Genomic DNA, 16,925 nt, shown 5'->3' with positions numbered 1-16,925 from the left:
CACAGCGCTCCGCACACCTGATGTAGAATTACATCCTACGACAGGAAGGGGTTAAAGTACATTTCATAGCATTTCGGCCTGGTTTTTGTGGAATTTGTCGTATCCTGATATGAAAAACCATAGAGCTCGGCTTAGTGCTCAGGGCCCGATTCATTGTTGCATTTGTGCCATTTTTTGGGTGATTTTTTTTTTTTTTTTTACCCAATTTTTATTTATATGTGTATTTTATACTTTTTTGCATTTTTTTTCATGTATTCGCCACTGTATGCAGGGTTACTGGTTTCCTGACTTTTCCAGCCAAAGATCAACGGCAACTTTTTAAAAAACTTTGCAATACATTTTTCTCAAATTGCTTTCCTGTTCGCCCGCAAGCTTTTACCAAAATGTGCGACTTTTTATGCAGGTTTTTTTTTTTTTTTTTTTTAAAAAGTGCATTTTTTTTAATTTTGCACCAAATTCATGCACCTTTTGAAACTTTGGTGGAAAGAAAAAAAATGTAAATGAATACAAACAAAAAGTGCCTTAAAAAAATAAAGCGTTTTTCTCATGATCGTATATCAGATTTCCCAGAAACGTACTTATGTTTTAGGAATAATCCTGGAAAATTTTGGTTTAGATTTAGTCAAGCAAAAATGGCCTAAAGGAGGTGGGGTTAAAGGGGATGTCCAGCGTCCGATGCTCCTGAATGATTAGCAGCTTGGACCAGTGACATCGTTGTTGCGCTGGCCTGAAGGGGGTGCACTCCCGATACAGCATTAAAATGCAGTGGCACTGCAGAGAGGAGGCAGAGCTCTCCGGTGATCCGGGCCGGCCTCAATGCAGCGCTTACCAGCTCAGTAGGAAATGTGGATGTTTGGCCTCTGCTCCTAGATAACAGTAATGGCTGCAATGCAGACGATTTTCTATAAATTGAGCAACAAACTCCTGTTTATAGTAAACCAGACCAATAATCCACAGGTTACATACAGGTGCCAGAAAGAAAAAAGGGACAATACAGGTGCAATAGAGAGGAAGGTGTAAATTCAGGAGCCAGAAAGAGGAAGGGGACAATGCTGGTGCCAGAAAGAGGAAGGGGACAATGCTGGTGCCAGAAAGAGGAAGGGGACAATGCTGGTGCCAGAAAGAGGAAGGGGACAATGCTGGTGCCAGAACGAGGAAGGGGACAATGCTGGTGCCAAAAAGAGGAAGGGGACAATGCTGGTGCCAGAACGAGGAAGGGGACAATGCTGGTGCCAGAACGAGGAAGGGGACAATGCTGGTGCCAGAAAGAGGAAGGGGACAATGCTGGTGCCAGAAAGAGGAAGGGGACAATGCTGGTGCCAGAAAGAGGAAGGGGACAATACTGGTGCCAGAAAGAGGAAGGGGACAATACTGGTGCCAGAACGAGGAAGGGGACAATACTGGTGCCAGAACGAGGAAGGGGACAATACTGGTGCCAGAAAGAGGAAGGGGTAAATTCAGGAGCCAGAAAGAGGAAGGAGTAAATTCAGGTGCCAGAGAGAGGAAGGAGTAAATTCAGGTGCCAGAGAGAGGAAGGGATAAATTCAGGTGCCAGAGAGAGGAAGGAGTAAATTCAGGTGCCAGAGAGAGGAAGGGATAAATTCAGGTGCCAGAGAGAGGAAAGGGATAAATTCAGGTGCCAGAGAGAGGAAAGGGATAAATTCAGGTGCCAGAGAGAGGAACGGTAATTGCACCAGTCTTTTGACTACTTTAGGCCACATTCACACGTTCCATATTTCACATCAGTATTTGTAAGCTAAAATCAGGAGTGGAACAATCAGAAGAAAAGTATAATAGAAACACGTCACCACTTCTGCATTTATCACCCACTCCAGTATTTGTAAGACAAAACCAGATGTAAAATACTGACCAAATACTGAATCTGGTGTGAACGTGGCCTTAGGAGTTTGCAAAGTCGTGTGAAAGCTGCGGCCAAACATCCACCAGGTTTTATTTTCTGGCGCCGGTCTCATTACCTCCAATGTGACACTATGGACAAACATTCGATGTCATTGCACCGTGTCGCCACGTGAGCTTTCTTCTCGGTAAAAAAATTAGGAGCAGAGACCCCTTTTTATGATTGTGCTGTTCTTCTACATTAAAAAAAAAAAAGTTATTCTCTCCTTACTGGAATGGAAATCAGCTCCCTGCGCACTAATTCCCCGTTGACTTATACAGGCGCAGAGCGTCAGGTAAAGCATGGTGGACGAGCTCCATGATTGGAGATGGATTCCAGAGTCCAATATATAATGCATCTAAGCTGAGGTATCCAATAATGAGCGTACCCAAACATGCCCCCGCACCAGCCCTCCTGCTGATGCTGTGAGTGTAATAACGAAAACATGGGCGACACGGAGACGTTTACTATTAATTTATTCTTCACTAGTAAATCAGAAAATACATGACCAGTATTTGCTGTGGAGCGGGAGCACTCGGGGGGAGACCGGGGGAGGAACGAGACCTCGCACCATCAGAATCACCCAAATCTTTCAGGAAGTTAGTGTTTTTTTCATGATTAAAAGGGAAAGTGAACGGCAGAGAAACGTGTAATAGTCCAGAATATTGAGCAGAGGCGAGGAGCGCAGCCAAACCCCGAGTGCAAAAGTCTTCAGGTCCTGGATAAATAATGCCGCCCCTCCGACGCCGTCAGACACGAATGCACCCACATGCTCCGAGCAGACACTGGGTTATGGTCGGACATCTGTAAACTCTGGGATTAGAAATTTCCAGTAAAAAGGAAGATGAAGAACTCAGCACCAAAAATGGAGTAATGCAAAAGGCCGGGACCTGATGGAGAGAAAATAGAAGAGATGGGGGGAGTAGGGGCTGACGTGAGCAATCTATGGGCTGATAATCAGGGAAAGTGTGCTGCCGTGCAAATTCCCTAAGTTGACCGCATTTTTAATGATTAGTTAGAGCGTGCTGCTGAATCACTCTGCCCCATCATTATGTAGTCATACAGTCACGGCTGCACAGTTCTCTCTATTCCTTCCCGCTGATAACCAGTGGAAGGAAACGGGAGAACTGACCCATCCGCCAGGACAATGCTGCAGCTGAGCCGAGCCGTCCGCCAGGACAACGCTGCAGCCGAGTCATCCGCCTGGACAATGCTGCAGCTGAGCCGAGCCGTCCGCCAGGACAACGCTGCAGCCGAGTCATCCGCCAGGACAATGCTGCAGCTGAGCCGAGCCGTCCGCCAGGACAACGCTGCAGCCGAGTCGAGCCGTCCGCCAGGACAATGCTGCAGCCAAGCCGAGCAGTCCGCCAGGACAACGGCGCAGCCGAGCCGTCCGCCAGGACAACGCCAGAGCCGAGCCGTCCGCCAGGACAATGCTGGAGTCTCGAGAGGTGGGCAACACAATGGACCCCAAGTATACAGTGTGTTATAATTAACCATTTTACTGCCATAGTCCACAGTGAATCCAAGAACACTTAGACCAGTACAGAGGAGTATATAAATAATGAGTATGCTTTAAACCCCTTTTTTTGCCCCAGATCCGTACATTAACCCCTTCACTCCCACCACAGATTCCGGCATTTACCTCTTTACTTCCCTAGACAATAATATTGGCATTAATTCTTTATCTGCCCTGCATTACCAAGGATGCTGCCATTAACATCTTTATTGCTATAGGCCTGCAGGAATCCTAATATTCAACCCTTCAGAGGTACGTCAATACCCGTCCGGGCCAGGATGCTGTTTAATACTATTTTCCTGAATGCCACGTGAACCTGTATATCTGATTGTACCTTTATAATTTTATTTTCATGCAGTTCTGTATTGCCCCGGCTTAAAGGGAGCAAGGTCCGTCTGCCCCATTCTCATCAGATACAAGGACTTAAAAGGATTATTGGGAGGGGTCTGGTAAATATAAAAAAATGGAGGCGAGTAAAATAAAGGCAGGTGGGGGTGATGGCAGATTTGTGGTCGGAAGGGAGAGAAATGAGGGGAGGCCCGGGTGAAGCTTGGTGGGGTGAGGACTGATGTCTGCATGGAGGAATATGGAGAGATTTGGAGGGGAGCGGTAACCTATTTGGCACCCGTTAGTTCTGTAGTGTTTTACTACTTTATGTTTAACATTTAAAATTAATTCGCAGAATAAAAAAGAAAAAAGCAAATAAATGTGGCAGGTACCGAACACCGTCCGGAGGTAGTTCATATAGCAATAGTGAGAGGAGGGGAGACACCGTCAGGGGATCCTAGAGACGTTACTAAAATGGAAAGGGGGAGAGTAGACGTCTGAGCGCCACAGACGGGAGAAGACAGGAGCCAGCATGGAAGGACTGCAGAATGACAAGTCCGAGGGTGCGGGTACAGGGCGTCTGGGGACCCTCGGCCTGTCGTACCTCTAATGCTGTGTCCCCCCTCATGCACAGCAATACAACAGCACCCGGAGGTAAAGTCTAATACTGTCAGTGACATGATGGGTAATTGTCCTCCTGGGAAGTGAAGCAGGCGGCACCGCTCCCTCACAGCCGCTGTCCTCCCCCCGCAGGGAGCCTCTGCAGAGCAGACTATTTCTTCTTCCTCTCCTGGGAGCAGCGGGGGCAGTACCTGCAGGAAGAAGACAGAAGACAAGGAGATGGTGTATGTACAGAGCCAGGGGCAGGAGACAGACGGCAGGGGCTGAGAGGAAGAAGGAAGGAAAAGTGGTCGCTCTGTAGAAGAGTAACAGGACCAACACAGGCATACTAGTAAGGGGCAAGAAAAGCAAAGGGGGCAACGAGAAGGAGTAGTGAGGAAGAGGAAGGAAAGTAGTGGCAATGAGAAGGAGCAGTGAGGAAGAGCAAGGATGGAGAGTGGTGGCAATGAGAAGGAGCATTGAGGAAGGGCAAGGATGGAAAGTGGTGGCAATAAGAAGGAGCAGTGAGGAAGAGCAAGGATGGAGAGTGGTGGCAATAAGAAGGAGCAGTGAGGAAGAGCAAGGATGGAGAGTGGTGGAAATGAGAAGGAGCAGTGAGGAAGAGCAAGGATGGAGAGTGGTGGCAATAAGAAGGAGCAGTGAGGAAGAGCAAGGATGGAGAGTGGTGGAAATGAGAAGGAGCAGTGAGGAAGGGCAAGGATGGAAAGTGGTGGCAATAAGAAGGAGCAGTGAGGAAGAGCAAGGATGGAGAGTGGTGGCAATAAGAAGGAGCAGTGAGGAAGAGCAAGGATGGAGAGTGGTGGAAATGAGAAGGAGCAGCGAGGAAGAGCAAGGATGGAGAGTGGTGGAAATGAGAAGGAGCAGCGAGGAAGAGCAAGGATGGAAAGTGGTGGCAATAAGAAGGAGCAGCGAGGAAGAGCAAGGATGGAGAGTGGTGGAAATGAGAAGGAGCAGTGAGGAAGGGCAAGGATGGAGAGTGGTGGCAATAAGAAGGAGCAGTGAGGAAGAGCAAGGATGGAGTGGTGGCAATAAGAAGGAGCAGCGAGGAAGAGCAAGGATTGAGAATGGTGGCAATAAGAAGGAGCAGTGAGGGAGAGCAAGGATGGAGAGTGGTGGCAATAAGAAGGAGCAGCGAGGAAGAGCAAGGATTGAGAATGGTGGCAATAAGAAGGAGCAGTGAGGGAGAGCAAGGATGGAGAGTGGTGGCAATAAGGAGCAGCGAGGAAGAGCAAAGATGGAGAGTGGTGGCAATAAGAAGGAGCAGCGAGGAAGAGAAAGGATGGAAAATTGTGGCAAAGCAAAAAAGGAACAAAGGACCTAACAGGGTGGTGAGCAGGTGAAATAAATCAATGGCATTGGTGAGAAACCGTGAGCAGTGATTAGGGAAGGGGAAAGAGTGGCACCATAATGATGTGGAATAAAGAAGTGCAAGAAGAAAGATGGTGCCACTGAAGAGAAGCAAGAAAGATGAAGAAAAGGTATACAGAGGAGCAAGCAAAGAGATGACAAGCAACAACACTAGGATGGCGCAGGTAGTGGAAGCCACAGAGATAAAATACAGGGGCTGGATATTGTGGTACCACAGATAAACATGAACCAGCCCACACGGGAACGAACCACTCACCATTTTCCACGAGGTTTTGTAGCGAGACCGACACAGGCAAAATGAAACCATTCGATGGAGCACTGGAATGACAAAAAGCAGAGGCACAAATGGGTGATCGTACACACATCTCACGTCAGCGCCTGCGATCGGGCTGCGGTTACATTATAACTGAGGACTGACCAACGGGCAGCCATTGGGCGCTCACCCTGGGGTCACAGCTCCTCGAACACACTCTGGCCCCTCATCAGTCCTGAGTACAGGGGTCCCATGTCCCCCATATGTAGCAGAGAGACATCCACCGTGTGGCCTCCTCTCAGCTGCACTGAATACAACATGCAGCCCTCTGATGGAGTTGAGGGTCTTATGTTCTGCCCCCCCGTGACTTACTAATTACATCCCGTCCCAAGGCATTAATTAAACAGCAAATGCCGGCACTTACATCTGGATTGTCACAGCCGATCATTTCTCCATAGGACACCTGGTGGCACAGGCAGTACGTGGGCTCATTGGGGTCCACGGGCATGTCCAAAACATCAGAAGGGTGCACTTTCCCAAAATTAGTAGCAGGAGCGCCGTATTCTGCCCTGAAAAGTAACAAGGATCAGAATTACTGCAAATACTAGAATCATTTACGGCTGGGATATATGTCCCTCCCTCTTGGCTGTGTACCGCCATGTATGTTTTTCTATTCCTATCAAACGTCTATTGGAGTCGGAGGGAGCCTGAAATCTTTTTCCTGTCTCACTGGAAGGTCAGGATGCTGTCCGCTCTCTCCCTCATGCTTTACCCTGCATCACTGATTTTTCTGATTGGCTGCTCAATTATGCAGCATAAATTACAAGCAACTAAACTGCCCATAATAACTGAGCGACAGACTGGGGGGGCTTCCTGGAGATCTGCTTCAGCCCGGCGCACATATCACACCCCAAATTCCCGATCACTCACGTCTGAACCAGTTTGATCTTCTTCTGGCCGCTCTTTGCCGTCTCGTCGTCGGAGTTCTTCACCTTTGATCGGACCTTCGGGGCTTTCTTCTCCTTCTGACCTCTGCCTTCTGCAGGAAGGATAATCAGAGTGTTATCCTAATGTTGGGGCAGAAACAAAAGGGATGAGGGGCAAATCTGGAGGTAAAAAAAAGAAGAAGAAGAGGCGATTTACTGAGAATCGTTATTTGCTGCTAAAGTGAGAACGTCATCAGTGCCGTGAAGGAAGTCAGAGCCGGAGATCGTCGTCCGGGCAAAGAAAAGGATCAACAGCTGTAATAAAAGAGCTACCCCACGATAGAGTCAATACTCTGCACATACACATGGCTGGGGGGGGGGGGGGGAGCCCCTTTAATTTGCTGCTCGAGATAATAAAATAAGTGTCAACCAGTGATTCAATTACATTAATTGACATCGTCCCAACACTGGAACTCCTGTATATCCTGCTGATATGCCATAAATGTCTAGGTTACAGCCTGTTAGTACTCCAGAGCTGCAATCATAATTCTGTTGCAGAATAGTGAGTGTAGCTCGGGAGTATAATACAGGCTGTAACTCAGGATCAGTACAGGATTAGTAATGTATGTACACAGTGACTGCACCAGCAGAATAGTGAGTGCAGCTCTGGAGTATAATACAGGATATAACTCAGGATCAGTACAGGATCAGTAATGTAATGTATGTATACAGTGACTGCACCAGCAGACTAGTGAATGCAGCTCTGGAGTATAATACAGGATATAACTCAGGATCAGTAATGTAATGTATGTACACAGTGACGGCACCAGCAGACTAGTGAGTGCAGCTCTGGAGTATAATACAGGATATAACTCAGGATCAGTAATGTAATGTATGTACACAGTGACTGCACCAGCAGAATAGTGAGTGCAGCTCTGGAGTATAATACAGGATGTAACTCAGGATCAGTACAGGATCAGTAATGTAATGTATGTACACAGTGACTGCACCAGCAGAATAGTGAGTGCAGCTCTGGAGTATAATACAGGATGTAACTCAGGATCAGTAATGTAATGTATGTACACAGTGACTGCACCAGCAGAATAGTGAGTGCAGCTCTGGAGTATAATACAGGATGTAACTCAGGATCAGTACAGGATCAGTAATGTAATGTATGTACACAGTGACTGCACCAGCAGAATAGTGAGTGCAGCTCTGGAGTATAATACAGGATGTAACTCAGGATCAGTTCAGGATAATTATATTTACAAGGGGACTAAACTTTCCATATGTAGATGTTATATAAATTGTACAATGGTGATTTCCAGGGGTAGAAAGACTAAATGACCATTAACTCATCCCCTCACTCTTTTTGCCTTTGCTGGAGCAGCTGTCATAGTCACTGGACTCAATATGCTTCTCTTTCAGATCAGCTTCAAAGCGAGCAAGGTCAGTGTCCAACCTCCGGATGTGTTTGTCCACCTGGAAGGCAGAGGGAACATTACAGAGACTCGCGCTTTATAAGTTGTGGATAAAGGTACACGGTCGCCCAGTGATCAGTCAGGACATCGGTTCTGCCCGCTGGGTCCGCAATGCCGTCACTCACCATTTCGTACGTCTGCATGGCCAGCTGCACTTTGTCATCGCCGTACTCCTTGCATTTGCTGTACGCCTCCTGGACTTGTCTGAGGAGCTGCAGCTTTTCCTCGGAGCTCAGAGTTCGGGCGTTGCTCATATACTGACGGGACAGACGATCTATGTGACATTTAAGATCTGAAGGAAACAAATGAAGAAGATAAATATTTTACGTTTCCATAAAAAAAAAAAAATTATACATTTACCATTGATGTCTGCCACTACTTAAAGGGGCCTTACAGGACAGCACAAACCGGGTCACTCTCCATTATGGAAGATATAGAAAACAGCTGAGGGAACAGCCCCGGCCCATACACAGGAGCCCCGGCCCGCACAGCACCTGCGTCCCCTACACAGGACCCCGCGGTGCATGCGTCATACCCTCCTGTATATAGGACCCCCGGCCCCTACACAGGAGCCCACGGTGCACGCATCATACCCTTCTGTAAGCAGGACCCCTGGCCCCTACAAAGGAGCCCCGGCCACTACCCAGGACCCTCGGGCTCATACACATGTGTCATGTTCGCTCACCTTCTGTTCTCTGATCCAGATCCCTCATCAGCTGGAAGTTTCTCTGCAGTTCAAACGGCAAATTTTCTATACCTGAGAGAAAAATAATCGTGTGTAATCAGCAGCCGGATAAAATATTGTGGATTTATCCTGTGCCGCTCCTGTACACCGCCGCGTACCCTGTGCCGCTCCTGTACATCTCCTCCCTACCCTGTGCCGCTCCTGTACATCACCCCCCTACCCTGTGCCGCTCCTGTACATCACCCCCCTACCCTGTGCCGCTCCTGTACATCACCCCCCTACCCTGTGCCGCTCCTGTACATCACCCCCCTACCCTGTGCCGCTCCTGTACATCGCCCCCCTACCCTGTGCCGCTCCTGTACAACCCCCCCTATCCTGTGCCGCTCCTGTACACTGCCCCCTATACTGTGCCGCTCCTGTACACTGCCCCCTATACTGTGCCGCTCCTGTACACTGCCCCCTATACTGTGCCGCTCCTGTACACTGCCCCCTATACTGTGCCGCTCCTGTACACCACCGCCTATACTGTGCCACTCCTGTACACCGCCCCCTATCCTGTGCCAGTCCTGTATACCGCCCCATATCCTGTGCCAGTACTGTATACCTCCCCCTATCCTGTGCTAGTCCTCTATACCGCTCCCTATCCTGTGCTAGTCCTCTATACCACCCCCTATCCCGTGCCAGTCCTGTATACCGCCCCCTATCCCGTGCCAGTCCTGTATACCGCCCCCTATCCCGTGCCAGTCCTGTATACCGCCCCCTAACCCGTGCTAGTCCTCTATACCGCCCCCTATCCCGTGCTAGTCCTCTATACCGCCCCCTATCCCGTGCTAGTCCTCTATACCGCCCCCTATCCTGTGCTAGTCCTCTATACTGCCCCCTATCCTGTGCTAGCCCTCTATACCGCCCCCTATCCTGTGTCGGTCCTGTATACTGCCCCCTATCGTGTGCCAGTCCTCTATACCGCCCCCTATCCTGTGTCGGTCCTCTATACCGCCCCCTATCCTGTGCTAGTCCTCTATACCGCCCCCTATCCTGTGCTAGTCCTCTATACCGCCCCCTATCCTGTGTCGGTCCTGTATACCGCCCCCTATCGTGTGCCAGTCCTGTATACCGCCCCCTATCCTGTGCTAGTCCTGTATACCGCCCCTTATTCTGTGCTAGTCCTCTATACTGCCCACTATCCTGTGCTAGTCCTCTATACCGCCTCCTATCCTGTGCTAGTCCTCTATACCGCCCCCTATCCTGTGTCGGTCCTGTATACTGCCCCCTATCGTGTGCCAGTCCTGTATACCGCCCCCTATCCTGTGTCGGTCATGTATACTGCCCCCTATCGTGTGCCAGTCCTGTATACCGCCCCCTATCCTGTGCTAGTCCTCTATACCGCCCCCTATTCAGTGCTAGTCCTGTATACCGCCCCCTATCTTGTGCTAGTCCTCTATACCGCCCCCTATCCTGTGCCGCTCCTGTACAACCCCCCCTATCCTGTGCCGCTCCTGTACACTGCCCCCTATACTGTGCCGCTCCTGTACACTGCCCCCTATACTGTGCCGCTCCTGTACACTGCCCCCTATACTGTGCCGCTCCTGTACACTGCCCCCTATACTGTGCCGCTCCTGTACACCACCGCCTATACTGTGCCACTCCTGTACACCGCCCCCTATCCTGTGCCAGTCCTGTATACCGCCCCATATCCTGTGCCAGTACTGTATACCTCCCCCTATCCTGTGCTAGTCCTCTATACCGCTCCCTATCCTGTGCTAGTCCTCTATACCACCCCCTATCCCGTGCCAGTCCTGTATACCGCCCCCTATCCCGTGCCAGTCCTGTATACCGCCCCCTATCCCGTGCCAGTCCTGTATACCGCCCCCTAACCCGTGCTAGTCCTCTATACCGCCCCCTATCCCGTGCTAGTCCTCTATACCGCCCCCTATCCTGTGCTAGTCCTCTATACTGCCCCCTATCCTGTGCTAGCCCTCTATACCGCCCCCTATCCTGTGTCGGTCCTGTATACTGCCCCCTATCGTGTGCCAGTCCTCTATACCGCCCCCTATCCTGTGTCGGTCCTCTATACCGCCCCCTATCCTGTGCTAGTCCTCTATACCGCCCCCTATCCTGTGCTAGTCCTCTATATCGCCCCCTATCCTGTGTCGGTCCTGTATACCGCCCCCTATCGTGTGCCAGTCCTGTATACCGCCCCCTATCCTGTGCTAGTCCTGTATACCGCCCCTTATTCTGTGCTAGTCCTCTATACTGCCCACTATCCTGTGCTAGTCCTCTATACCGCCTCCTATCCTGTGCTAGTCCTCTATACCGCCCCCTATCCTGTGTCGGTCCTGTATACTGCCCCCTATCGTGTGCCAGTCCTGTATACCGCCCCCTATCCTGTGTCGGTCATGTATACTGCCCCCTATCGTGTGCCAGTCCTGTATACCGCCCCCTATCCTGTGCTAGTCCTCTATACCGCCCCCTATTCAGTGCTAGTCCTGTATACCGCCCCCTATCTTGTGCTAGTCCTCTATACCGCCTCCTATCCTGTGCTAGTCCTCTATACCGCCCCCTATCCTGTGCTAGTCCTCTATACCGCCCCCTATCCTGTGTCGGTCCTGTATACTGCCCCCTATCTCGTGCCAGTCCTGTATACCGCCCCCTATCCCGTGCCAGTCCTGTATACCGCCCCCTATCCTGTGCCAGTCCTCTATACCGCCCCCTATCCTGTGCCGCTCCTGTACAACCCCCCCTATCCTGTGCCGCTCCTGTACACCGCCCCCTATACTGTGCCGCTCCTGTACATCTCCCCCCTACCCTGTGCCAGTCCTGTATACCGCCCCATATCCTGTGCCGCTCCTGTACACCACCCCCTATCCTGTGCCAGTCCTGTATACCGCCCCATATCCTGCGCCGCTCCTGTACACCGCCCCCTACCCTGTGCCGCTCCTGTACATCGCCCCCCTACCCTGTGCCGCTCCTGTACATCGCCCCCCTACCCTGTGCCGCTCCTGTACAACCCCCCCTATCCTGTGCCGCTCCTGTACATCGCCCCCCTACCCTGTGCCGCTCCTGTACAACCCCCCCTATCCTGTGCCGCTCCTGTACACCACCCCCTATACTGTGCCGCTCCTGTACACCGCTCCCTATCCTGTGCCAGTCCTGTATACCGCCCCATATCCTGTGCCAGTACTGTATACCTCCCCCTATCCTGTGCTAGTCCTCTATACCGCCCCCTATCCTGTGCTAGTCCTCTATACCGCCCCCTATCCTGTGCTAGTCCTCTATACCGCCCCCTATCCCGTGCCAGTCCTGTATACCGCCCCCTATCCCGTGCCAGTCCTCTATACCGCCCCCTATCCCGTGACAGTCCTCTATACCGCCCCCTATCCTGTGCCGCTCCTGTACAACCCCCCCTATCCTGTGCCGCTCCTGTACACTGCCCCCTATACTGTGCCACTCCTGTACACTGCCCCCTATACTGTGCCGCTCCTGTACACTGCCCCCTATACTGTGCCGCTCCTGTACACCACCGCCTATACTGTGCCACTCCTGTACACCGCCCCCTATCCTGTGCCAGTCCTGTATACCGCCCCATATCCTGTGCCAGTACTGTATACCTCCCCCTATCCTGTGCCAGTACTGTATACCTCCCCCTATCCTGTGCTAGTCCTCTATACCACCCCCTATCCCGTGCCAGTCCTGTATACCGCCCCCTATCCCGTGCCAGTCCTGTATACCGCCCCCTATCCCGTGCCAGTCCTGTATACCGCCCCCTAACCCGTGCTAGTCCTCTATACCGCCCCCTATCCCGTGCTAGTCCTCTATACCGCCCCCTATCCCGTGCTAGTCCTCTATACCGCCCCCTATCCTGTGCTAGTCCTCTATACCGCCCCCTATCCTGTGCTAGCCCTCTATACCGCCCCCTATCCTGTGTCGGTCCTGTATACTGCCCCCTATCGTGTGCCAGTCCTCTATACCGCCCCCTATCCTGTGTCGGTCCTCTATACCGCCCCCTATCCTGTGCTAGTCCTCTATACCGCCCCCTATCCTGTGCTAGTCCTCTATACCGCCCCCTATCCTGTGCTAGTCCTCTATACCGCCCCCTATCCTGTGTCGGTCCTGTATACCGCCCCCTATCGTGTGCCAGTCCTGTATACCGCCCCTTATTCTGTGCTAGTCCTCTATACTGCCCACTATCCTGTGCTAGTCCTCTATACCGCCTCCTATCCTGTGCTAGTCCTCTATACCGCCCCCTATCCTGTGTCGGTCCTGTATACTGCCCCCTATCGTGTGCCAGTCCTGTATACCGCCCCCTATCCTGTGTCGGTCCTGTATACTGCCCCCTATCGTGTGCCAGTCCTGTATACCGCCCCCTATCCTGTGCTAGTCCTCTATACCGCCCCCTATTCAGTGCTAGTCCTGTATACCGCCCCCTATCTTGTGCTAGTCCTCTATACCGCCTCCTATCCTGTGCTAGTCCTCTATACCGCCCCCTATCCTGTGCTAGTCCTCTATACCGCCCCCTATCCTGTGCTAGTCCTCTATACCGCCCCCTATCCTGTGTCGGTCCTGTATACTGCCCCCTATCGTGTGCCAGTCCTGTATACCGCCCCCTATCCTGTGCTAGTCCTCTATACCGCCCCCTATCCAGTGCTAGTCCTCTATACCGCCCCCTATCTTGTGCTAGTCCTCTATACCGCCTCCTATCCTGTGCTAGTCCTCTATACCGCCCCCTATCCTGTGTCGGTCCTGTATACTGCCCCCTATCGTGTGCCAGTCCTGTATACCGCCCCCTATCCTGTGCTAGTCCTCTATACTGCCCCTCTAGGACATCACCCCGTCTCCAGGTGCCTCCTTCCTCTCCCAGTCCCGCTCCACATCACTCACTGTCCAAATAATGCTCCAGGTACATGCCGGCCGCCATCTTCAGCGACAACGCGCCAACTTCCGTAGACCGGACTGGGACCCTATAGTGCTTCTCCTGTCGCCATCTTGTCGGGGGACAACGCAACATCCCCCCTTCATCCTTTGTGTGGTACCTGCAGCGCTGCGGACACTAGAGGCCGGGCCGAGCGCTCGCTGTGTGTCTCCAGTACCGGAGGACCGGCGCCATGTTGGCGGAGCCCGGGGTCTGTGCGGCGGGGATTGTGCAGGGAAGATGGAAAACATCAACCGAAAAGAAATCTGATAGAGAAGGAAAGATGGAAAGAGAGAAAAAGCGAGAGAGACTTAGGGAGGGCAGGAGAGAGCAGCCAGCTGTGTGCTGGGACTACTTGTACTTCTCTTATCTGTCTATGTAATATCAGTCCCATATCTATCAGTGTGCTCCTCACATCTATCTATACATCTACTAATATAATATCTGGATTATATATATATAAATATATATAATCTATCTCATATATATACTGTATCTATTAATCTAATATCTAGTTTTCTATCTATGTAATATGTCAAGCTTTTATCTATCTTACATTTATTTTTCTTATATCTATATCAGACTCTTCTAATTATATCTATTTATCTTTCTATCTATATATCTGAGTTTTTATCTAAATATGTAATATCTATTATCTACCTATCATCTGTCTATAATTTATTATATATTATCTATGTAATATCTATCATCTATCTATCATCTGTCTATCATTTATTATATATTATCTATGTAATATCTATCATCTGTCTATCATCTATTGTCTATCTATCTATCTATTATCTATCTATCATCTATCTATTATCTATCTATCATCTGTCAATCATCTATTATCTATCATCTGTCTATCATTTATTATATATTATCTATATATTATCTATCATCTCTATTATCTATCATCTATCTATTATCTATCTATCTGTCTATCATCTATTATCTATCTATTATCTATCTATCATCTGTCTATCATCTATTATCTATCATCTGTCTATCATTTATTATATATTATCTATATATTATCTATCATCTATCGATTATCTATCATCTGTCTATCATCTATTATCCATCTATCTATTATCTATCATCTATCTATTATCTATCATCTGTCTATCATCTATTATCCATCTATCTATTATCTATCATCTATCGATTATCTATCATCTGTCTATCATCTATTATCCATCTATCTATTATCTATCTATCATCTGTCTATTATCTATCTATCTATCATCTATCTATTATCTATCTATCATCTATCTATTATCTATCTATCTGTCTATCATCTATCTATTATCTATCATCTATCTCTCTATTAAGTTCAACAAATGGGTGAAAGGCCTGCCATACAAAACATCCGACTTCTGTGACAATGTATATAAAAAAATAGAAAAAGTAGGCAGCACTCCAATATATATTATCTACTTATCATCTGTCTATTATATATCATCTATCAATCATTTATTATATATTATCTATCTATTATCTGTCTATTATTTATTATCTATCTATCATGTATCATCTATTGTTATATATCATCTATTATCTAATTATCTATCTATTTGTCGTCTATCATATATCATCAATTATCTATCAAGTTCAACAAATGGGTGAAAGGCCTGCCATACAAAACATCCGACTTTTGTGACAATGAATATAAAAAAATAGAAAAAGTAGGCAGCACTCCAATATTTACCAAAAACAAGTGGCCTTTATTTAGCCCATATTTCGTGGCAACGTTTCGGTTTCTCAAGCCAAGAAAGGTTCATTTGAACTGAAACGTCGCCAAGAAATATGGGCTAAAAAATGGCCACTCGTTTTTGATAAATATTGGAGTGCTGCCTGCTTTTTCTATTTTTCTTATATATCTCTTCCATAACTATCAATCTGATATCTATTTTTCTCACATTTATATAGCTCATGCCTATCAATCATATCTATTTTTCTATTATCTAATTTATCTACAGCGGGTGAAATAAGTACTGATCACGTCACCAATTTTCTAAGTAAGGCAGGACATTGCTAGTAGAAAATTGATGGAAGGAACTAAAACTCCAAGTTCATAGCAGGAGCCCAGGGACCTACTGGATGTGAAGAGTGTTTGTGTGGAAGAATGGGCCAAAATCACACCTGAGCAATGCCTGCGACTAGTTTCTCCATACAGGAGGAGTCTTGAAGATCCATCACCAACAAAGGATTTTGTACAACGTATTAAATAAATTTCAGTAAGCGTGTTCAAGACTTTTTCCCTGTCATTTCTCATTATTACACATAATTTATTGACATCTACGGTGATTTCTTTGCTCTGTGGATTGGATGGGCTGTTACCGACATCTGGGGAGAATTTCATGTCAATAGCACCTTTAGAAATAGTTTTATTTAGAAAATTGGTGACGTGTTCAATACTTATTTCACCCGCTGTATATTTCTCTCATATATATCTATACATCTATTATTCTAATATCTATTTTTCCATGTAATATCTGTCAATCAACCTTTTATCTAGCTTATATTTTTGTCATATCTATCAATTATTCTCTTTTTATACATATCATCTTTGTATCTATTTTTATTTATATAGTTCATATCTGTCTATCCCATATTTCTCTCATATTGATCTAATATCTGTCTTTCTCACATTTATATACCTAATGTCTACCAATATCTCTATCTTGCATCTATTTTTCTCATATCTAATTTACCTACATCTCTCTCATATCTGTACATCTACTAACCTATTTTTCCTATCTGTGATTTCCGACAACCTTTTATCTATTTATCTTAATAGACACAATTCATGGAAAAATAGTAGTATAGTAACCCAAAAGGGGGAAACGTATGTACAAAGTCTCTACTTATCAAAAAATTGAACTACCATAATGCGGACTAAATCCAGGCTAAATCGTCAAAACAACATGAAAGAG

At 48.1% G+C, this 16,925-nt stretch overlaps 1 protein-coding gene across 1 annotated transcript; it reads right to left on the bottom strand.

The window, feature by feature from the left end:
* Positions 1-2,356: 2,356 nt before the first annotated feature.
* ING4 (inhibitor of growth family member 4) lies at positions 2,357-14,143 on the bottom strand. The gene is made up of 8 exons (XM_073684885.1): positions 13,956-14,143; positions 9,078-9,149; positions 8,518-8,684; positions 8,279-8,393; positions 6,916-7,024; positions 6,410-6,554; positions 5,989-6,050; positions 2,357-4,555 (listed from the first exon to the last, which is right to left on the bottom strand). Exons 1-8 carry the CDS (start codon positions 14,080-14,082, stop codon positions 4,516-4,518), a joined length of 837 nt encoding a protein of 278 aa, XP_073540986.1. The 5' UTR covers positions 14,083-14,143; the 3' UTR covers positions 2,357-4,515.
* Between the last annotated feature and the right edge of the window lie 2,782 nt (positions 14,144-16,925).

This window comes from Phyllobates terribilis, unplaced genomic scaffold, assembly GCF_046119375.1.
Source record: "Phyllobates terribilis strain yellow unplaced genomic scaffold, ASM4611937v1 Scaffold_5__5_contigs__length_657084704, whole genome shotgun sequence".
Taxonomy (NCBI): domain Eukaryota; kingdom Metazoa; phylum Chordata; class Amphibia; order Anura; family Dendrobatidae; genus Phyllobates; species Phyllobates terribilis.
This window is presented reverse-complemented; position numbering and strand designations above follow the sequence as displayed.